The sequence below is a fragment of the Dryobates pubescens genome, chromosome 22 (assembly GCF_014839835.1).
Source record: "Dryobates pubescens isolate bDryPub1 chromosome 22, bDryPub1.pri, whole genome shotgun sequence".
Classification (NCBI taxonomy): Eukaryota; Metazoa; Chordata; class Aves; order Piciformes; family Picidae; genus Dryobates; species Dryobates pubescens.
Window position 1 is genome coordinate 4,018,556 of NC_071633.1, and position 22,969 is coordinate 4,041,524.

The 22,969-nt window shown below is 51.3% G+C and overlaps 1 protein-coding gene across 3 annotated transcripts in view; it reads right to left on the bottom strand.

Moving 5' to 3' along the window:
- Positions 1-377: 377 nt before the first annotated feature.
- MOB2 (MOB kinase activator 2) overlaps positions 378-22,969 on the bottom strand; it is a 158,436-nt gene continuing 135,844 nt past the window's right edge. For all 3 annotated transcript variants that reach the window (XM_054171835.1, XM_054171834.1, XM_054171833.1), the window contains exons 2-5: positions 15,887-16,047; positions 14,155-14,248; positions 2,780-2,904; positions 378-1,020 (exon numbers count right to left, since the gene is read on the bottom strand). In XM_054171835.1, the coding sequence (XP_054027810.1) occupies positions 698-1,020; positions 2,780-2,904; positions 14,155-14,248; positions 15,887-16,047 (703 nt within the window). In that variant the 3' untranslated portion in view covers positions 378-697. The remainder of the gene's footprint in view (positions 1,021-2,779; positions 2,905-14,154; positions 14,249-15,886; positions 16,048-22,969) is intronic.

The window sequence follows — 22,969 nt, forward strand, 5'->3', positions numbered from 1 at the left end:
GCTACTCTAGTCAAGCCAGGAGTTTCTTCCCATTCCAAGCTAACAGAGGGCAAGATGCACCAAACTGGGGAGCTTTTGGCAGGGTTAAGGGGGCAGTCTATGTAAAACCAAACCAAAAGAAACCCCCACCCCCACCCCCCCCAAAAAAAGAAACCAACACCCAAACCAACCCCAAACAAACCTGCAGTTTTTAAGCCACTTCAAAGTAAAAGTCACTTCTTACAATAGAACAGAGGATTTGTGTTTTTTAAATGGCAGGACCACCATCCTCGAAAGGTAAAGGGCTTGCACTCAAGGACCAAAGAAAGGAAACCAAACCAAAACAACCAACCAAAACAAAAATAATAAACCAACCAAAAATAAAAACCAAACCCCATAACAAAACCAACCAAAAAAAAACCAACCCCAAAGCCAAGCGTGGCCCCACTCTCCAGCTTGGCTCTTCTCTCAAGCCAGCACTTGCCATCCATCTCAGCAGGTGAAAGGAGGAGCGGACAGGAAACAAAATCCAACCGGTGCAACTTCTCGCCGGCAGCGCCTGGCCCCAAGGCTCCATCCGGTCCCCGGCGGCCACGCGGCCCCTGGGGGCAGCTGTCCCGGCCGGGTCCCCCTGTATGTATAGCTGACCATGTCCATCCACGTCCACACAGAGGAGCTAGGCTTGTTTGTCCTGGTACTTGGGCTCCCGCGGGAGGGCTCATCTCTCTTTCACGTGGTTCTGTGCTCCCGCGCCGTTGCTGCTCCCGTTGCCGCTGCCGTTACTGCTGCTCCCGCTGCTGCCGCTGCTGCTGCTGCAGAGGACCTCTGTGAGGTCATCCATGATGGTGGTCTCTTTAGGGTCCACGAGGTTGAACTCCCTGATGAATAGGATAAAGTGTGTGTAGAGTGTGTTTAAATGTCCGTGCAGCTCCAGTGCCAAAGTCTCCTTAAAGTGTGAGGAGTAGATATGGGCCAGCACGTGGAACAGGTACTTGCAGATCTTCTTCACTAGGGACTCAAAGGAGTTTGGGAATTCCTTGCCTAAAAGGAAGAGGGAGAAACACCATGAGAGCTCCAGCTGCTCACCTTCGATCCCTCAAGAGCAACTAGGCCACCTTATACAGCAGACAACTTGCGGCCCCTGTCTCTCCCCCTGCCCCCTTGTGGCCCCTGTCTCTCCCCCTGCCCCCCCCTTGCGGCCCCTGTCTCTCTCCCTGCCCCCCCCTTGCAGCCCCTGTCTCTCCCCCTGCCCTCTCCTCTTACCTTCCTATTACAGGAATTCAGGAGAAAGCAGCTAAGGACATTTGAAGCATTTTCATTGCACCAGGTTGGAAGGGACCGTAAAGATCATCTGCCCCAACCTTTCTTGGGAAAGGCAGGGTCTAGGCGAGTTGGCCCTGTACCCTGTCAGCTGGATCTGAGGAGTGTTCAGTGCTGGGGAATGTTTGTTTTCATGGACTGCACTGGGTTGGAAGGGACCCTCAAAGGTCACCTTGTCCAACCCCCCTGCACTCAGCAGGGACACCTCCAACTAGAGCAGGCTGCCCAGGGACACAGCAAGTCTGATCTTGAATGTGTCCCCAGATGGAGCCTCAACCACATCCCTGGGTGACCTGTTCCAGTATTTCACCACTCTTTGTGCAGAGCTTCCTGCTGGTGTCCAACCTAAATGTGGCCTGCTCCAGTGTCAAACCATTGCCCCTTGTCCTGTCCCCACAGGCCCTTCTAAACAGTCCCTCCCCAGCCTTCCTGTAGGTCCCCTTCAGATACTGAAATGTAGTTATAAGGTCTCAAACCTTTTCATTTGAACTTCAAACCCTAAGGGTTCAGAAATCAGGGTGGAAATGGAATTATGCTTTAAAGCCACACTATGATTTGTTATTTGCTGTAAAAACGATGAGAGGTTCTTCTGGGTCCTTAGTTTGTCCAGGAGCAGCCCCCCTGTGCTCAATGCAGAGGACAAGCGTGGTGCTGGCTACAGGGCACCTCAGCCACGGGCACACATCACCTGCAAGAAACTTCCCCAGTGCCCTAGAACATGAGTACTTAAAATGAAACAGCCTCCAGCTGCAGCTGGCTGGCCAGGCACTGCCTCACCAGTCCCTGATGCTAGGAAGCAAAGGCTGCTGGCTTCATGGCTGCTGCACTGCAATGTCCCTGGTTCCCCAATTAGCTGCTGAACTGGCTGGAGAAGGCAACTGCTTTCAATCCTGGCGAAGCCCACTTCAGGCCTCCCTGTTCTCCCGTTTCGTCTCTTGCACGCAGCAAGCTCGTTAGGATCCCAGCCTGAGTGAAAACTGCTCTCCTGTTGCTTGTCAGCTCTTAAAAACCACATTCTGAATGTTGGGAAGGGGAGGGAGATGATCAGAGAGACAAGGCCTGGTGGGGTGAGGAAGCCAAGCCCCATTCCTGGAAATCCAATTGATTTCCCCATTAATGCATTGGGGCTTTACAGCAAGTGGTAAAACCACCAGAAGGTTAAGTTTTACTCGGCAGGCTGTCCTGAACATGTACATGCTGGCATTTTTCACGCTCTGCAGGCTAGAAGATCTCAAACCTTCTCATAGGAGAAGACGTACTGCTGATGGAGAAGCCCAGGGGACAGGACTGAGGCTTTCACCACAGCTCGTGCGCCAGCAGCACGACTTTGTCTTGCTGCAGGAACGAACCAGGCTCAAAATCCCCCTTCAGGAGACCGACCCCCAAAGCATCAAACAAGTGGGGAGCTGCCTGGTGTTAGGAGGTGTGCTGAATGGCAGCTGAGCAGCACCTGCAGAGCCCCTGGCCGCAGCAGCCGTACCGTATTTAGTCGGGAAGACGTCCTCGTCCGTCACCAGCTTCTGCACCGAGCTCATGACGAAGTCGACGTACTGAGGAGCAGTGCACTTGATCTTCTTCCCCCGCTCATCATACCAGTAGTACTGTCTGTGGGGAGAATTGGCAGTGTCACCACAGCACACCCTGGCTCCACAGCCTGGCTCCTCTCACACCTCAGTGCCTGACTAACAGAAAATGCCTGCTGCAGCTGTACCAAAAGACATCAGCGCTGCTACGGACCCACAGAATTACTGAGGCTGGCACAGACCCCTGGGATCCAGTCCAGCCTCTGACCTAGCACCACCACATCAGCTAACCCGTGCTGCCAAGTGCCACATCCAACCTTTTCTTAAAGACCTCCAGTGGTGGGGACTCCACCACCTCCCTGGGCAGTCCATCCCAGCGCCTGATCAGCCCTTCTGTGAGTAAGGGCTTCCTAACATCCAACCTAAACCTCCTTCATCCCATGCCCTCTTGTCCTGTTGCTAGCTGCCTGGGAGACGAATCAGAGCCCCACCTGACTACAGCTTCCTTTTAGGTAGTTGTAGAGAGTGATAAGGTCCCCTCTAAGCTTCCTCTTCTCCAGGCTGAACACCCCCAGCTTCCTCAGCCTTTTCACATACAACTTTCCCTTCATCCCTCTCACTTCAGAAGAGGTTCACTTCTGGGCTGTCCTTCTACATCCAACTTCTTCAGGTTCTGTTGGCCAGTTTTGTTCCCCACTCTTGCCTAAGTGCAGGTAGCACTGAGCACAGCAAGCCTGCTGACACATCTCTGTAGAGAGTAGCTCTGCTAAGGCTGTGGAAACTCCTGTCCAGGACAGGCAGGGATTATGCACAGCCTGGAGAACTGTCCAGGAAACAATTCTTTACCTGTTTTTGGAAGCCAACAGCATTGCACAGTAATCACAGAATGGTTTGGGTTGGAAGAGACCTTAAAGATCATCCAGTTCCAACTGCCATGGGCAGGGACACCTCCCACTAGCCCAGGTTGCTCAAGGCCTCATCCAGCCTGGCCTTGAACACCTCCAGGGAAGGAGCATCCATGACCTCCCTGGACAAGGCAACGAGGCTGGTGAGAGGCCTCAAGCACAGCCCTATGAGGAGAGGCTGAGGGAGCTGGGATTGTTTAGCCTGGAGAAGAGGAGGCTCAGAGGAGACCTTCTTGCTCTCTACAACTACCTGAAGGGAGGTTGTAGCCAGGAGGGGGTTGGGCTCTTCTCCCAGGAAACCAGCACCAGAACAAGAGGACACAGTCTCAAGCTGTGCCAGGGGAAGTTTAGGCTGGAGGTGAGGAGAAAGTTCTTCCCAGAGAGAGTTGTTAGCCATTGGAATGTGCTGCCCAGGGAGGTGGTGGAGTCACCATCCTTGGAGGTGCTCAAGAGGGGAGTGGACGTGGCACTTGGTGCCATGGTTTAGTAGTCATGAGGTCTTGGGTGAGAGGTTGGACTGGATGATCCTTGAGGTCTCTTCCAACCTTATTGATTCTATGAACTTGTTTCAGTCTCACCCCCCTCACTAACCTCCAGTCTAAGTCAGCCCTCCTCAAGCTTCATGAAAGTGGTCACTTTCTGATGCTGACGAGCAGAGCACAGGAGCGCTGGCGCCTGGCAGTGCAGTGCTGCCGCAGAGCCAGAAGGTGGCACCAAAGCACCAGCTTCCGCCAGCGCCTCCAAGCTGCTGCTCTCAGCACAAATCCTGCTCCAAACTCCATCCCAGGGCAAGTTTTCAGGAACCTCCTGCACATCCCCACCAGCCTGCCTTAGCTCTCAGCGCCTTTGGCTGCAATCACAGACTCCCCAAAACATTTGGCTTTACATTTGACTCTGCCACTGGTGAATGGTGGACATTAAGGAACAGCAGACATTAGCTTCTTGTCTGGCTCTTCAAAAGCAACCCCAGTGCCAGCAGTTAGCCATAACAGCTTTGGTTAACTGCAGCCATCCCTCACCTGGTGGAGAACCTGAAGGCTGCCAAAGCACTGAAGGTCTGGTCCTTGTTTCTTCTCTTTAAGTCATGGTTAATTAATTACAGCTCCTCTGAATGCAGGAGCAGTGAGCCCTTGTGTTAGGCACACTCAGGGAGAGGTGTTCTACAGAGCAGGAACTTGGCAAAACACCTTTTGTGGTTTGGTTTTTTTGCCCATGTCACATTAGAAGTCTCTTGAGTGCCAGTTCCTGAGCTTTTCCTTCAGTCTAAGCTCCAGGTACAGTCCTAGATCGTTATGGGATAGGCAAGAAATCCATTGTACTGCTGTTCCCAGCACACAGCACAGCTGGGGTTTGCTGCCTGCCTCTGGAAACAGAAGTGGTGTGAGCACCAGAACTTGGCTAGAACCTCACCCAGTACATGAGCCCATAAAGCCAGGATCCATTTTCTGCCTGTCTGTTCACTCCAGCTCTGTTGGTGTTGGCTGATGATCTGTGATCTGACCTTCCTCACACCAGGCACTGAACCACAGAATGGCTTAGCTTCAAAGGAACCTCAGAGATCATCTACTCCAACCTCCCTATGTCAAGGCAAGGGACACCTCTCAACCAGACTCAGCTGCTCAAGGCCTCCTCCAGCCTGGCCTTGAACATCTCCAGGAAGGAGGCATCCACAGCCTCCCTGGGCAACCTGTTCCAGTGTCTCACCACCCTCATATTGAAGGACTTCTCAAGCTCCAGTCTAACCCTGCTCTCCCTCAGCTTCAAACCATTCCCCCTTGTCCTGTCTCCAGAGACCCTTATGAAAAGTCCCTCTCCAGCCTTCAGGTATTGGAAGGCAGCTCTAAGGTCCTCCCTGGAGTCTTCTTCTCTCCAGGCTGAACAACCTCAGCTCCCTCAGCCTATCCTCATAGCAGAGGTGTTCCAGCCCTTGGATGATCCTTGTGGCCCTCCTCTGGACTGGCTGAAGGAGCCTCACTTGAGCCCCAGACAGAAAATGACTTCAGTGTGAGACTTACCTTCCTCTGCACACTTTTGGGGTGTGTTTTTATTTTTTGGCATGGAAGATAAAGACTTAATGTGGGGTTTCTTGTGTCTAACAGGACTGCATTGAACTGGAAGGATCCATGTGTGCCACTTGTCCCTGCTGACTGCAGGGACCTCGGAGGGTCCCTTCCAACCCGCTGCAGTCTGTGAAGGTTTATGTAACACTGCCCAGCAGAACAGTCCTGAAGCAGCTAAAAGAAAACGGGAAGGAGCACAATCTGTCTTCTTTGCCTGCAAAGACTCTTCACAGACCTGAAGGTAGTGAGGTGAGGACACTAATGACACTGGTCCTGCCCCAAGCCACAGGAAGCTGCAGAAACAAGTAGCTCAAAGCCAAAGAGAGGAAAGACAGCTGGACACTGGTTCTGCAGCCAGTGAAGGTCTGGACCTTTTCTTTCAGCTCATTCTCAGCCAGTGGGGCTTGGTGTCTCTCTTTTACTGCAGGAAGATGCTAAAGGGCACGGGGAGGGGAGGCAGTGGATGAAACCAGCAGGAGTCAGAAGGCCTTTGCAGAGCTGTGTCAGGCATCACATTTGGGCCCTTGGGCAGTCTCTGCTCTTCCTCATTGCTTACTCCTTCATACCATCCACGTAGCAGTTACACAATGCAGAGCAGATTATCCTGGCAGCAATAACTGCGCACCTGAAGGATGGCCAAGGGCTCAGGTCCAGCCAGCATGGATTTAGGAGGGGCAGGTCCTGCCTCTCCAACCTGAGCTCCTTCCATGATCAGGTGACTGCCTGGTGGATGGGGAGAGGCTGTGGATGTGGTCTACCTGGACTTCAGCAAGGCCTTTGACACTGTACCCCACAGCAAACTGCTGGCTAAGCTGTCAGCTCGTGGCTTGGACAGCAGCACTCTGAGCTGGGTTAGGAACTGGCTGGAGGGCTGAGCTCAGAGAGTGGTGGTGAATGGTGCCACAGCCAGCTGGCAGCAGGCACCAGTGGTGTGCCCCTGGGATCAGTGCTGGGCCCCATCCTCTTTAACATCTTCATTGATGATCTGGATGAGGAGATTGAGACAGTCATCAGCAAATTTGCAGATGACACCAAGCTGGGAGCAGATGTTGGTCAGTTAGAGGGTAGAAAGGCTCTGCAGAGGGACCTCGACCGACTGGACAGATGGGCAGAGTCCAATGGGATGGCATTCAACAAGTCCAAGTGCCAGGGGCTGCACTTTGGCCACAACAACCCCATGCAGAGCTACAGGCTGGGGGCAGAGTGGCTGAGAGCTGCCAAACAGAGAGGGACCTGGGGGTACTGATTGACAGCCACCTAAACATGAGCCAGCAGTGTGCCCAGGTGGCCAAGAAGGCCAATGGCATCCTGGCCTGCATTAGGAACAGTGTGGCCAGCAGGAGCAGGGAGGTCATTGTGCCCCTGTACTCTGCATTGGTTAGGCCACACCTTGAGTCCTGTGTCCAGTTCTGGGCCCCTCAGTTCAAGGACATCAAGACACTTGAAGGTGTCCAGAGATAGGACAACAAGGCTGGGGAGAGGCCTTGAGCACAACCCTATGAGGAGAGGCTGAGGGAGCTGGGGTTGTTTAGCCTGGAGAAGAGGACAACTACCTGAAAGGTGGTTGTAGCCAGGAAGGGATTGGTCTCCTCTCTCTGGCAATCAGCACCAGAACAAGAGGACACAGTCTCAAGCTGCACCAGGGGAAGTTTAGGCTGGAGGTGAGGAGAAAGTTCTTCCCAGAGAGAGTTGTTAGCCATTGGAATGTGCTGCCCAGGGAGGTGGTGGAGTCTCCATCCCTGGAAGGGTTCAAGAGGGGATTGGATGTGGCACTTGGTGCCATGGTCTAGTCATGAGGTCGGTGGTGACAGGTTGGACTTGATGATCTTTGAGGTTTCTTCCAACCTTGGTGGTACTGTGAGCACAAGCAGAGGCCACCTCATTCACCCAGCCCTGCAGTATAGCAGTTCCAGGCACCTCAGGCTTGATGTGGGTCTTAGGCCAACGGCTGCTGTCAAGAGCCCAGCCAAACTGCACCACAGCAGTTTCCTTCTGCTACAGCAATCCCCAACTGCCAGACAGAAAGCACAGGGCTGCCCTTAGGCAGAAAATTAATCTGGATACTTGGATTTTAGTGAAAAGCAGCAGTTGGGCAAGGGTACAAGCTCAGTTCCACCTTTGTGTAAGTGAATAAAGCTGCTGTAACATCCCACTGAGCACCCTTCCTGCCTTTCCTTTAGAAGAGGAACTTAAAAGAAGAATCACTGAGATTAAAGGAATAGCTACAAGGATTGTCCTGTTGATTTGATTAGAACTGTGTCCTCATGTTTCAGGACTTGTGAACAGAGCCTCCCCAGGTCTTGCAGGAAGACAGGAGCCCCTGACAGGCCAGGAACATCTCACACCTGCTCTGTAGCTCACACCCACGCTGGGGTTTCACAGATTCATAGAACACCAGGTTGGAAGGGACCTTAAGGATCATCTAGTCCACCTCTTCAGGGTAAGAATACAGTTTAAATGAGATGGCCAAGCACCCTGTGAAGATGAGTTCTCTCTGTTAACAAGATTGGAGCAGGGTGGGGACACCAAAGGGCTTGATTTGGGCCACCAAAAGGCTTGGTTGGACACAGAAGCCTGACTGCATTCCACCACTGGCAGTCCAGCCCTGTGTTAGGTGATGGATGGGACACAGAAAGCACAGAATGATGCTTAAAGGCACTTCCCAAAAGTGCTCACACCATGAGACACTGGAACAGGTTGCCCAGAGTGGTTGTGGATGCCCCTTCCCTGGAGGAGTTCAAGTTGGATGAGGCCTTGAGCAACCTGGGCTGGTGGGAGGTGTCCCTGCCCAAGGCAGCAGGGCTTGGAACTAGATGACCTTTAAGGTTCCTTTCAACCCCAAACTGTTCTATGAATCTAGGCTGCAGACTTGGATTATGTTATTTATTCTGTGCAACTCTGGCAGATTTAAAGCCTCCCCAGGATGGAGAGCATGAGGAATGTGCAGCTCCATTCTAAATCCTCAGGAGGAGGAGAGGTTGAACACAGCTATGACACAGCTAATGAAGCAGAACATGTATGAAGGCACAGAACTGCATCTCAGATATCTGCTTTATCCTTGTCCTCTCAAACATTCTGGGTTTAGGTTGATGACACAGAAGCCAAGGCAGAACAGAAGTTACATCAGTGTCTAAGAAAAGCTTCTGGAAGGAGGGAAAGACAAATGCTGTGGTGTGACAGTTTTAGGAGATGATGTGGTTTGGAAAGGAAGGAGAAAACAGTCCTGCTGAAAATGCCAAAAGCTGGGCTATGAAGAGAGCAGTCTGAAGAGACAGGAGCCACTGTGGAGAAGCACACAGCTCAGGGACCTGAACTGTGGGAAAATGCACAATCTACAAGCTTGGGGGTCAGCTCCCCAGCAGGAAATAGCCTTCATATGCAGAGAGACCAGGGGCAAGGTAGAGAGAGGAGACTCTAAGGTCAGGGGCTGGAGAACAGGTCTGGTGAGGAGCAGCTGAGGGAACTAGGGTTGTTCAGCCTGCAGAAAAGGAGGCTGAGGGGAGACCTCCTTGCTCTCTACACCTCTCTGAAAGGAGGTTAGGCCAGGTGGAGGTTGGCCTCTTCTCCCAAGTAACAAGTGATAAGATGAGAGGAAACAGCCTCAAGCTGCACTGCATGAGGTTTAGGTTGGATATGACAAGAAACTTCTTCACTGAAAGGGTTCTCAAAGACTGGAACAGGCTGCCCAGGGAGGTGGTTGAATCCCTGTCCTTGGAGGTGTTTAAGAGAGGTAAAGATGTGGTGCTGAGGGCCATGGTTTAGCACCAGCCTTGGTCAAGTTAGAGAATGGTTGGACTGGGTGATCTTCAAGGTCTTTTCCAACCAAAGTGATTGTGTGATGAAATCTTGACCAAGATGAGTGATAAGGAGTTACCAGTTATGGGATTCCACTGGACCAAAATGAGACCCTTCACTCTTTTCTGTGGGCTGCCTAAAGGGTTGTATCCATCTCTGACTTGGCCTCAGGGGTTCTGGCATCTCAGCTCTGAGTTACTCAGCTCATTTGGAGAAGCTTACTGTAGCACTTGGGAGGATTTTCACCCCAAGATCAGCTAAAAACCAGTTTCCAGCCTGTGCTGCTGGTCTGTGTAACAAGCAGCTATGCAGCATCCCAGATCCAAACAGTGGCCCCTGTGTTACAAACACAGGACCTGCTTTACAGCAAGTGGTAAACACTGGGATGAGCAAAATGAAGTCACTCCCAAGGTGACATCCATGCTCCCCTGGTTACCTTTTGAGGTTAGTTGGCCAGTCTGGTATTTCTCTTGGCATTGTCCCACCTTGCCAGCAAATGCTCCCATCTGTCCCAGAGGCAGCCTGAGTTCTGGTCAGATGTCTCTCAGTGACCCTAGGCAGGAATTCTCCTCCTGGTGCTATGCAGATGGCTCTGCTGCCTGTCTGGCAGAGGGCTGGGAGCTGCATCTGTCTGCAGTGTGGCAGTTGGCTGGAGCCCCTCTGAGATGTGAAAACCCTGCCTCAAATATTTAACTGCAACTGGTGGTTGTTTTGCCAGCAAAGCCTCTAAACTTCAGACTGAGTGTTTGCTGTGCAGCTGCATGCAAAGGAACCTGACAGAGAACCGGTTCTCAGCTGTTATTTAACATCTCAGCCATACAAAAGCCTGCCTTGGGTATGACCAGAATGGTGAGATCCAGAACACACCTTTGAGGTGGGCCTGAGGAACAGAACACAGACCTCCCCACTGAACTACCAGAGAAGTCAGCACTGCAACACATGGCAACCTGCTCCCAGGGTGCTGTAATTCCACAGCAATTAAATGTGCTAGTGTATGCCCAAGCACCAGCTACAGGAGGTGCAGTGTGGAGTGTCCATCAGGTTCATCAGCACCTGACTCCCGTCTTTTGGTGATGCTCTTGAAATGCTGGAGCCAGGTCAGAGGCACAATAATCCTGTCAGCTAGGTTGCTCCAACACAATAAGCAAGGCCTTACCTTGTAGAATCACAGCACTGTTTCAGTTGGAAAAGCCCTGTGAGATCATGGAGCCCAACCCTTCTCTACCTCTACCAAGTCTGCTGCAGAGCCATGCTCCTCAGCACCACATCTCTGCCTCTTGTAAACACCTCCAGGAATACTTTGTTCAGGTAAGATTTAGAAAACAAAAGGAGGAAGGTGAGGAAGCAAAGCAGGGCTTTGGATAGGAGCACACGGGCACCTTGGAGCAGTTCTCCATGTTCCATTTAGGCAGCTCTCTTCCAAAGGGAAGAGCTGGGAAAGGTAGAACATAAAGATAAGGACCATCCAGCAGTGTCAGTGGAGCTGTCTGAGAGCAGGGTTGTGAGCAGGCTCTTCAAAGCAGAGCTGTGCTGAGGGTGCAGCTGGGTGAGCTCACCCTGTGGCTTCCCAGCCCTGCACCCTTGACAGCAGGATGAAATATGCAGCCCAGAGTTTGCAAACACAGATCAGTCATCTGCCCCCGAGTACAGGAAGATACTTCACTTGTTATGCTTCAGCTAAACACAGAGTGTTTCAAGTGCTTCACCCAAGTGCAGACATGCTTCCTGTTATTCCCAGCCAGCCCAATTTTCCAGTTTTCCAAAACAAAGAGGAGGAACATTCTGCTATCAGTGCTCAGCACCGCAACCCAGGCTGCAGCTGGAGCCGCCTACGGCCACTTCCTCTCTTGATGCTGCAGCCTGAACTGCTCCACACAACCCTTCTTGGAGGCTCACTGGAGCAGAATGGAGCAGCTCTTACTGAATGGCTTCCCAGCCTCCCAGCTCCTTTTAGCCTCTATTTACAGCTTCCCAGATTGCATCAGGTTGGAAGGGACCCTCGAAGGGCATCCTGCCCAAACCCCCTGCACACAGCAGGGGCCTCTCCAACTAGAGCAGGCTGCCCAGGGACACATCCAGTCTGATTTTGAATGGCTCCAGGGACAGGGCCTCAACCACATCCCTGGGCAACCTTCTCCAGTATTTTACCACTCTCATTGTGGAAAAACTTCCTCCTGATGTACAACTTAAATCTCCCCTGCTCCAGTTTTAAACCCTTGTCTTATCCCCACAGGCCCTTCTGAGCAGTCCCTCCCCAGCCTTCCTGTAGGTCCCCTTCAGATATTAAAATGCTGCTCTGAGGTCTCCCCAGAGCCTTCTCCTTTCCAGGCTGAACAGCCCCAACTCTCTGAGCCTGCCCTCACAGGGGAGGTTCTCCTGCCCTCTGATCATCTTTCTGGCCTCCTCTGGAACTGCTTGAACAGGCCCATGTCCCACTGGTGTAGGGGGCTCCTGATACCCCAGGTGAGGTCCCACCAGGGCAGAGAGGCAGAATCACCCCTCTCAATCTTCTTTTGATGCAGTTAAAGAGTTAAGTCAGCCCTTTGGGCAGCAGTGCTGCACCGGGAGTTAAGACATGGGAAAGCCTGGGAGCAAGAGTCAACAAAATAGTGGCCATGCTGATCACTCCTTCTGCTGCAGAGACAGGCTGTCTCCCTTTGATAAAATCTGGGTCCTGCAGAGATTTATGACTTTCTGTTGCAGCCTGCTTTCAAAGGCTCCAGCACAGCCTCTCATTCTCCCCTGACACTTATCTTTCCAACTTTTACATGCCAAAAAAGAAATGCCCTCCCTCCCCTCTGCATTCCTCAGAGTGCTTTCAGAGAAAGCCCCTGAGATTCAAGTGTCCAAGGCAGCCCAGGACACCAGGCAAGGATTCCTTTTCCAAGCACTAGGGAATTGCTGGAGACACAATACAGAGGCCTGGCTCTGCTGTAAACGCTCCCTGGCACCTTTGATGAACCACAACATTAGCTGCTCAGTCTTCTGCTTTCAAATCCATCTCAACTAGATTAATCCCAGGGAATGCAGGAGGAGGGAAGGACAGGACTTTCAACACATGTGCTGGAGGGGGGAAAAAAAAACCCCAAACCCACAAGACAACAGGCTTATTCATACCCCACTGGATCTCACATTGCAGTGTGTTGGGCTCTGCTAATCAAGAGCAGAGTTTATGGTAACTTTTTGTTCTACTCACCATGTCCAGTGGGACTACAAAGCCTTCTTTCAGAAGTGACAGCTAGCCAACATGAAAAAAAACCCTCTACTGAATCCTACAGGGGAAAGTGCCAAACCAAAACGTTTTCCTTTGCTCTGTGCAAAGCTGCCACTTGTGTCCTCTGTGCCCAGGGGCTTGGGCAGCCAGCCAGTGGCTCACGTCAGGCTAGAGGTTGTCCAGCCACAGCCTGGTGCCCTGTCAGCATTCCAGCTATCCAAAGCAGCCTCTGAGGTTCTCATAATCCTACCCAGCCTTCTATGGAATCCCAGCACTGGTACCAATGAGGATAATTCTGCCTTGCTCTCCTTCCCCTCTCTCCCCCCAACGCACAGAATCATAGACTGGTAGGGCTTGGAAGTGACCTCTGAAGATCAAGTCCAATGCCCCTGCCAAAGCAGGATCACTGAGGGCAGGTCACACAGGAACACATCCAGATGGGTTTTGAATGTCTCCACAACCTCTCTGGGCAGCCTGAGGGTGATGGAGCCCTGGAACAGAGTAAAGAAGTTTTACTTCATGTTGAGGTTGAACCTCCTGTGTTCTTGTTTGTTGGCCCTTGTCAGGTGAGAGAGCACCACTGAAAAGAGACATGGCTGGTTGTCCTTCTGATCTTACCTTGTAAAACCAGCTCAGAACAAAGATTCTCATCCTTAGAGTCCTCCACAAAACCAGATGTCCACAACCCTTCACAGCTGCACTCCACACTGGTGAGGCCACACCTCGAATACTGTTCAGTTTTGAGCCTCTCACTCCAAGAAAGACATTGAGATGCTGGAGCATGTCCAGAGAAGGGCAACAAAGCTGGTGAAGGGTCTACAGAACAGGGCTGGTGAGGAGCAGCTGAGGGAACCTGGGGATGTTTAGCCTGGAGGAGGCTGAGGGGAGGCCTCATTGCTCTCTACAGCTCCCTGAAAGGAAGCTGGAGCCAGGTGGGGGTTGGGCTCCGCTCCCTGGTACCAGGTGATAGAATGACACAAAATGGCCTGCAATTGTGCCAGGGGAGGCTTAGGTTGGACAAGAGGGAAAATTTCTTTGCTGCAAGAGAGGTCAGGCATTAGAACAGGCTGCCCTGGGAGGTGGTGGAGTCCCCATCCCTGGAGGTGTTCAAGAAATGTGTGGCCATGGCACTCTGAGACATGGTTTGATGGCCATGGTGGTACCGGGTCGATGGCTGGACTCGATGATCTCAGAGAGCTTCTCCAGCCCATACAACTCTGTGATTCTGTGCAGCTGGCACACCCTGAGTCAAGATGTGCTGTAAAAGACTTGCCCAGTGCCATCCAGCCCCAACATCTCCCCACCCAAGGAACTCCAAGGAGTCCATGGAAAGCAGGTGGCTGTAAGGAGGGACTTACGTATTGCACACTGCCATGGTCTGGCAGGACTCTCCCGTGCAGAACTCTGAGATTGTGCTATACTGCAGGTTGATGTGATGAAAGAATGTTGTTGCTGAAAAACAGAACACAAAAGGGAAGAAAACTGAGAAGGGAAACACTTTCAAACCCTGCTCATCCTCCAGACAATTACTGACACAGAACAAGTGAAGTGACCTCACAGGCTTGAGCTTGCAAATGAACTCCAACGTGATTGAGCTAAATGAGCCTAATGAGGAGCTGCAAACCAAAGGAAGAAAGCTCTTGTTTTGATTGAAGATGAAAGCACCATGATGCATCACCTCTTATTACTCACTAAGCAGCAAGACTGGAAAGTGTCTCCATCACCAGCCTCACCTCTGCAGTGGAACACTGCTACAAGTTTGCTGAAGGCAAACTATTTGCTGCCTTCTTTTGAAGTCAGACTTAAAATGTGCAGTGGCTGGAAAGCAGCATGAGTAGTTCTCACGACATTATCTCCCTGAAAACCCAACCTGAAACACTGCAAAAACCTCCTGAGATCATTTAAGGTCTTGATGCTCCTTGGGAAGTATCTCACTTTTGCCCAGTGGGTCTCTACAAACTTTCCTAGGGTGCAGTTTGAGGCAGTGCAACCAGGATTGGGTGAGAGCTGCAGGTTAGGGCTGGCAGGTGAAGCAGGAGCAGAGGGAGGCACTAAATCAGGCCTGAGATGCACAGACAGGGTGAGTCACAGCCTCAGTCATGTCTCCCAGGTATTGCCTGGCTGCAGTTTAAATTCAGAGTCACTCCTCCAAAGTTTGGAAGGGTGAGGAGATGGAATCCAACCAGAAGACTTCCAAACTTCTGGCTTTAGGCATAACTTGGGAGGGGATTCTGCCCCTCTGCTCTGCTGAGGCACCCCCTGCAGTGCTGGGGCAGCTCTGGAGTCCTCAGCACAGCACACTCCTGTTGGAATGGGGGCAGAGGAGGCCACAGCAACGATGGGAGGGCTGGAACCCCTCTGCTGTGAGGCCAGGCTGAGAGTTGGGGCAGTTCACCCTGGAGAAGAGAAGGCTCCAGGGAGACCTTCTGGTGGCCTTTCAGTGCTTAAAGGGACTGACAGACTTTTGAGCAGGGCCTGTTGTGCCAGGACAAGAGATGATGGTTTGAACTAAAAAAGGGAGATTCAGATCGGAGGGAAGGGAGAAATGTGGTGAGACCCCATCCCAGGTTGCCTAGAGACGTGGTAGTTGCCTCATCCCTGGAACCACCTGGGGCTCAGCATGCTGCTGTAGCTGCAGATGTCCCTGCTGACTGCAGGGGGGGTTAAACCAGGCAGTGATTCTGTGGTTCTACAACTTGCTTTACATACAAGTCTTAATAAAGAAACATTTTCACAGTACTTTTTGGAAGCCAAATGACTTGAACCAAAACCATGCTGAACCAGCCACTGTAACACACAGTCCAAGGGCACCTGATGGCCCTCAAAAGAGCATCAAATCCTCTCCCAGCACTCTCAGTGCCACAGTGAGGGAGCTGGGAGGAGGAAACGTATCAAGACTTCCATGCTGCTGAGCACAGCTGGTTTGTAGGTAGGACAGCTTAATTACTAGCCAAGCTATAATGACATGCATTATGGAGCAAGATAAACAGTCATTGAGGGCTTTGCTAAGCACTGAGGCCAGTAAAAAGCAGCAGAGTGGCTGAATGCCTTCCTGGGTGTGGCCAGGAGCTGGAGCACCACCATACTCACTGTTGCTGGCTAGCCACTCGTTGAGGTCTATTTCTCGGGGTAACATCACCAGCTCCTTGAATTCAAAGTCAGTAATTCTGGATTTTGTGTATTCTGGCTCCAGGTAAAGTTTCTTCTCTTCTGGTGCTGGCTTTTTACCGTTTGGCTTTCCCTTGGACTTCCTGCAAGAGACAGAAAAGGGAGAAGAAAGGTTAACCTTTCGTGCTGATGAACAGACCTGAAGCTGGTTTATCCAAACCCCTGCATTTGCTCCTCCTGCTTTCCTTCCCCTCAGCAGAAGGCAGTTTCCTTGAGCTCTGAGCCTGAGCTGCTCCATCTCCACTGCCCTCCTGCCAGTTTAGATGGCAAACTCCTGGGAGAGCGACAGCCTCTCTTTAGCCTGTGAACAGCGGTGACAGCAGAGCGGCAGCGTGCCTGGGGAAGCTGCTCTGCTGCCGCTGTACCAACAACCTGCTGCTGCATGCAGCCAACTGTGCCCTGCAGAATGACAGTCTGAGGGACAGGAAGAGCAGACTGCCACGAGAAGATAGCTCTCAGCTGGAGAAATGCTCCCTCCACACACGGTGCTGGCACTGCTCAGCCACAGCTGCATGTTCCTCGCTGCTCCAGCCCTGTGTGCTCCCCGACACCAGCAGCCTTAAAGGTTTATAGATGCACAGAAGGGTTTGGCTTGGAAGGGATCTCAAAGACCATTTAGTTGCAACCCTGCTGCCATGGGCAGGGACACTTTTCACTAGACCAGGCTGCTCAAGGCCACATCCAACCTGGCCTTGAACACCTCTAGGGAGGGGGCATCCACGACCTCCCTGGGCAACCTGTTCCAGTGTCTCCTCACCCTCACTGTCAAGAAAGCCTGCTACATTTCCTGACATAACCTGGCCTAACTCTCACAGCAGCTCCAAGCAGGGCTGTTCTGGGACATGTGAAGTCAGATGTTCCTCAGCACAAGGCTCTTTGTACAGAGGTGCTCCTCAGTTTGACCAGCAGCTTCTGCTTTCCAGCTAACTATTCTGGTCTTCAAAGTCTTTGTATTTGTTTGAACCTCACCATGGAAAAAGAAGCCAGATAAGACAGAACAGTCCATGAAAGCAAGAACTGCAGGAGAGCCTCAAAGAAGTATTTAAAGAAACTCTGAAACATTTATTCTTAGGCTTGAGACTTCAGATTGTCACAGAACTGGAGATGAGATGGAGAGTCAAGGAGAACATCTCCTTTGATAGTCCACAACCTGATTTTACAGCAGAGGAAGCAACACGTTTGACCCCTTCCCTTCAAGTTAAGACTTGAAACTCCCTTACCCTGACAGTCAAGAGCATAAATCCAGTTGAAACTATGCACTTGGCCCTCAGCTAGTCAAAAGCCCTCCAGGCTATTGATTTGCTTAATTCCCAGCACAGGCTGCCTTACTCCTACGCTGCTGGGACCAAGCCTGGCACACTCCATAGAGCACCTTCATACCTGCTGGGCCTCCAACAGGCATGGTCTAGGTTGATGCAGAATGTATTCTTTAGGGTTGTTTTCAGATGGCTGGATCCAGTGAGTTTGGGTTTGGTTTGGGAGGGGGCAGGATTCAGGCATTCAAGGAAAAGGCTTTATTTAAAGGAAATTCTTGTTCATAGATTCACAGAGTGCTTTGGATTAGAAGGGACCTTAAAGATCACTGAGTACCAACTCCCCTGCCATAGGCAGAGACATCTTCCAGCAGCCCAGGTTGCTCAAGGCCTCATCCAAGCTGGCCTTGAACACCTCCACAACCTCCCTAGGCAACCTCTTCCAGTGGCTCACCACCCTTGCTGGATAGAATTTCTTCCTCATCTCCAGTCTAAATCTGCCCTCCTCAAGCTGAAAGCCACTCCAGTAACAATCATGCAGAAAAGACCTTCAGCTTCACAGACTGGTTTGAGAAACCACATTAACCACACTGGGGGTGAGAAGTTATCACTAAGAAGCAGTTTGGATAGAACAGAGCTTGTGTCTTTGCTTAACTTCAAGATATTTCAGTCAAGGGCCCCAGGTTAGGCCTGTGCCACATCAGCTAAGAGCAGGCTTTTGAGAGGAGGAGGAGGGGAGAGAGATGGAGAGGTCAAAGACAGTCTGTCACAGAGCCAGGCTGTGGAGGGAAACCACAGGAGGAAGCCAGACACAGGAGGCTGAGACAAGCCTTCCACCACTGAGCAGAAATGGGTAGTGAGCACCTCCTCACCTCAGCATCTCAGCCCCCATGTCAAGAAAAGAAACTAAAAGCTCAAGACTGTCTTTCACCAGTCAGCTAAAGCTCCAGTTCTCCACATATCCAAACAGCCCACAACAGCCTTCTGACCCCTCCCCCAATCACTGCTCTGAACCCTAGCTGCCAACCTCTTCATCCTCACCTGGGTGGGCAGCCAAGCAGTAGAACAACCCCTTCATCGCTGGCCAACTAGCCTCCATCACCTACTTCACCACCATCCTAATTCCCTTCCCCCTCATCAGCAGCCTAGAAATCAAGCTACTAAATCACTAAACCACTCTCAATAGGTTATAAAAAGCATTGGTCTTGCAAACCAAAGACTGAAGGCTCCCCATTCTTCTAGAGTTACCCAAACCTACGTTAAAAAGCCTACCAAACCTCCAACCTCCAAAGCTAACAAGAGCCTTCACCCCCCAGACGTACAACCTCTGTGTGTTTGTGGCTAACCTATGTACTTCTGTCACCCTGCACCAGCCTTCCACATCAGACATCAGTCCCCTCTCAGATCTAGAACAATGCAGCCACTCCACCTCTTGCCAGTGTTCTGGATCTGGAGGTGCTGGAGCGTGTCCAGAGAAGGGCCGCAAGGATGAGCAGAGGGCTGAAGCTCCTCTCCTATGAGGACAGAGTGAGGGAGTTGGAATTCAGTTTGGAGAAGAGAAGGGTCTGAGGAGATATTACTGTGGTGAAGGGGGGCCTAGAAGAAAGCTGGGGAGGGAATTTTAGGGTGTCAGGGAGTGATAGGACTAGAGGGAATGGGAAAAGCTAGAAGTGGACAGATTGAGATTGGATGTTAGGAAGAAGTTCTTCCCCATGAGGGTGGTGAGAGACTGGCACAGGCTGCCCAGGGAGGTGGTGGAAGCCTCATCCCTGGAGGTTTTTGCAGCCAGGCTGGATGGGGCTGTGAGCAACCTGATGTAGTGTGAGGTGTCATTGGAGGTGTTTAGGAAGAGCCTGGATGAGGCACTTGGTGCCATGGTTTAGCTGATTAGATGGCGTTGGGTGATAGGTTGGACTTGATGATCTCAAAGGTCTTTTCCAACCTGGTTAATTCTATTCAGTCTATTCAGTGTCCCTGCCCATGGCAGGGGTTTGGAACTGGCTGATCCTTGAGGTCCCTTCCAACCCTAACAATTCTATGATTCTTTCTGTAGGTCTTTCCACAACCACCTTGTGCTGGAACTGGAGCACTTCAAAGAGCACCCTTCTGCAGGCTCCCCTGCTCTGCCCCTTTCCAAAGCTTTGCCTGACTTCAACAAAGATTCTGACTCATGGGTCTCAGCCCTAACCTGCCAAATGCCCATCATGGTTGCTATCAGAGGGTTTGTGAAGCCTGAGCAGCACATCACCGTGTGCAGCAAAAACTGCTTCTTAACCTGGTGCAGAAGCTGAGAGCTAAAGCAAGACACAGAAACTGTTTCTGGCAGCAGGTTTCCATGGCCTGCAAACAGGGCAGCTGGGGCACTGCATGGCCCAAGCATTCTCAGGACCTGATGATCTCAAGTGTCTCTTCCAAGCTCAACAGTTCTGTGAGCCTGCTCTAAAAAGGGCAGTACCTTTCCAAACACAGCATTGGGCACTCTAAAGTAAACCCAGGTCCTGATTCATGTTTCACCTGTGCCTGCCTTTATAAAGGTGAACAGACTTCTGCTGTGTCTCAACACATCCATGGCAGCTCAGCCAGATCTCCACAGCAGCTGCAGGAACAGCTGGATCACAGCAGTGCCATAGATCCATTCAGGAGATTCACACAATGGGAAGGGACCTTAAAGGTCACCTAGTCCCAACCCTCCCACCATGAGCAGGGACACCTTCCACCAGCCCAGGTTGCTCAAGGCCCCATTCAACCTGGCCTTGAACACCTCCAGGGAAGTAGCATCCATGACCTCCCTGGGCAGCCTGTTCCAGTGTCCCACCACCCTCACTCTAAGGAATTTCTTCCTTATCTCCAGTCTAAATCTGCCCTTTGGGGAAGGTCTGTCAAGAGGTTAGACCCAAACCTGTCCATCAGTGCTTAACTACTAATTAAGGAAAGAAACATCTGTAGGGAGGCAAGGAGACAGCACTCATCAGTTCTCACTGACAGGCAAACCAGAGCACAAAGCAGCTCCTGAGATAACTGCCAGGAGAGGTCTGTGTGCTGCACTGAACACAATGCCACAGGCCAAGCCACACCCAGGACTAAGAAGGGATGGCACAAGAGAGGTCACTTGTCTGAAAGTCTAGAAGAAGATTCAGCAAAGTGGATTCCTCTCTTCCAGAGGGAACCAGCACAGCTCTGACCACTTCTTGCTGTCCCCAGCAAGCTGTGCAGCTCCTTACACTGCATCTGAAACTGCAATCCCACTGAGGGCAAAGGATGATGCTCCAACGGCCCTCTCCTATCCTTCCTACTCAGCTAACTGCTTCTGTAAGTGACTGTTTAGCCTCTCCTTCTGAAACACAAGTGATCAGTGGCTTTCCTCTTTGGAATGTGGTCTGTTAGGGTTGATTTTGAAACTTTAAGAAAGTTAAAGAGTTGATTAAAAAAAACCCCTGTTATGATGAGCAGTGGAGCTGTAGGCCAAACCCTCTGTGCCCTCTGGATCATGCACCAGCTGCAGGTCCTAGCCAAGTCTCCAACACCCTGATTTCCATTTGAAAATCGACAGAACAGGTCCAACAGGCCTCCCATGGCAAATCTGTCTCCCTGCTTGCAAACCTCAAAGCTCACAAACCATCTCGGGGCTGTGAGGATGAAAATCACCACCGATTAGGAACCTTACAGGACCAAGATGCTTGGTTTGTGTTTTAGAACACTAATTGCTTTAGCAACTGACCCCCTTCCTTACCTGAGAAACTGCTGGAGGTCTCCAGCAAATGCAGAACACATCTTGCTTGTGGGCAACCCCACTGAGATGTGTTCAGTGGTGGTGACAGGAGGGTAGAAGCCCCATGGAGTTCTCCAAATGCAGGAGAACACATCTTGCTTGTGGACAACCCCACTGAGATGTGTTCAGTGCTGCCTACAGGAGGGTCAAAGCCCCATGGAGTTCTCCAAATGTAGGAGAATAGAATAGAATAGAATAGAATAGAATAGAATAGAATAGAATAGAATAGAATAGAATAGAATAATAGGAGAATAGAATAAACCAGGTTGGAAAAGACTTTTGAGATCATCAAGTCCAACCTATCATCCAACACCATCTAATCAACTAAACCATGACACCAAGTGCCCCCCATCAAGTCTCTTCCTAAACACCTCCAGTGATGGTGACTCCACCACCTCCCTGGGCAGCACATTCCCATGGCCAATCTCTCTTTCTATGAAGAACTTCTTCCTAACATCCAGCCTGAACCTCCCCTGGCACAGCTAGAGACTGTGTCCTCTTGTTCTGGTGCTGGCCAAACACATCTTGCTTGTGGACAACCCCACTGAGATGTGTTCAGTGCTGCCTACAGGAGGGTAAAAGCCTCATGGAGTTCTCCAAATGTAGAACACATCTTGCTTGTGGCCAACCCCACTGAGATGTGATCAGTGCTGCCCACAGGAGGATAAAAGCCTCATGGGTCACAGCAAAAGTGGCAAGAAAAAGTAATTTGAAGGAAGACCACAGAAAAGGGCATCCAACCAAAGGAAGACCAGAAAAGAGCACCAAGTCACACCAACTGATAACCACTTGAGGTCTTGGGGGTTATTTCCAAGGAGCCCAACCTGTGCTGTGTGGCTCACAGCCTGGCAGCTGTGGCATCCATTCCCAGCTAAAACCTTTGTGTGGGAAACCTGCAGTCTGCAACAGCAGCACCAGGTTCCACCTCAGCCAGGTGTGCCTCTGCACTACTGGATATCTCAAGCTACCTTGGCCTTTGATTTTCACCCTGTAATTCCTTCCTTTCCTCTTGTGTTTGAAGTGCCCTAGAGAGGGAAGTGCTCCTGCCAACACCTGATCTCTTGGTGATGTGAGGATGGGGGTTAGCTCCTTCAAACACAGAACTGGAGGGGCAGGAAGCCAGCACTTTCAGTGTACCAGTGGCCAGACTCTAAGAACTGATCACTGCTTCCATGTTTCCCAGTGAATAAGGGTGAATGCTGAATGCCAGTGAATCCAAAATTCAAGTGGATTTCCCTTCTTTAGACAAGGAGTCAAAAGGGATGCGAGTGGAATAGAAAAGGGTGCAAAACAGATTAAGGTGGGAAAAAAAACCCTAATATGCAAGCTCCCTCCAGTTGAAAAAGGACAGGGATAGGTCAGAGAGTGTCCAACAGAGGCTGTGAGGATGATGAAGGGACTGGAACATCTGTGTGATGAGGAAAGGCTGAAAGACCTGGGATGTTTAGCCTGGAAAAGAGTAGACTGAGAGGGCATCTTCTCAGTGCTCAGCAAGAGCTAAAGGGTGGGAGACAAGAGGCTGGGACCAGACTCCTGTCAGTGGTGCCCAGTGAGAGGACAAGGGGCAATGGGCACAAACTGGAACCCAGGAGGTTCCACCTCAACATGGGGAAAAAATTCTTTGGTGTGAAGGTGCTGAAGGCCTGGAGCAGGCTGCCCAGAGAGTCATCACTGGAGGTGTTCAGGAGGAGACTTGATAGGGTGCTTGGTGCCATGGGTTAGTTGATTAGGTGGTGTTGGATGATAGGTTGGACACGATGAGCTTGAAGGTCTCTTCCAACCTGGTCTGGTCTATTCTGTTCTATTCTATCCTCTAGAGAGGTTGTAGAGTCTCCTTCTCTGGAGACTTTCAAGACCCATCTGGATGCACTGCTGCATGACCTGCCCTGGGTGACCCTGCTTTGGCAGGGGGCTTGGACTTGATGGCCTCCAGAGGTCCCTTCCAAGCCCTACCATTCTGTGATTCCACCTGACATCTCCCTT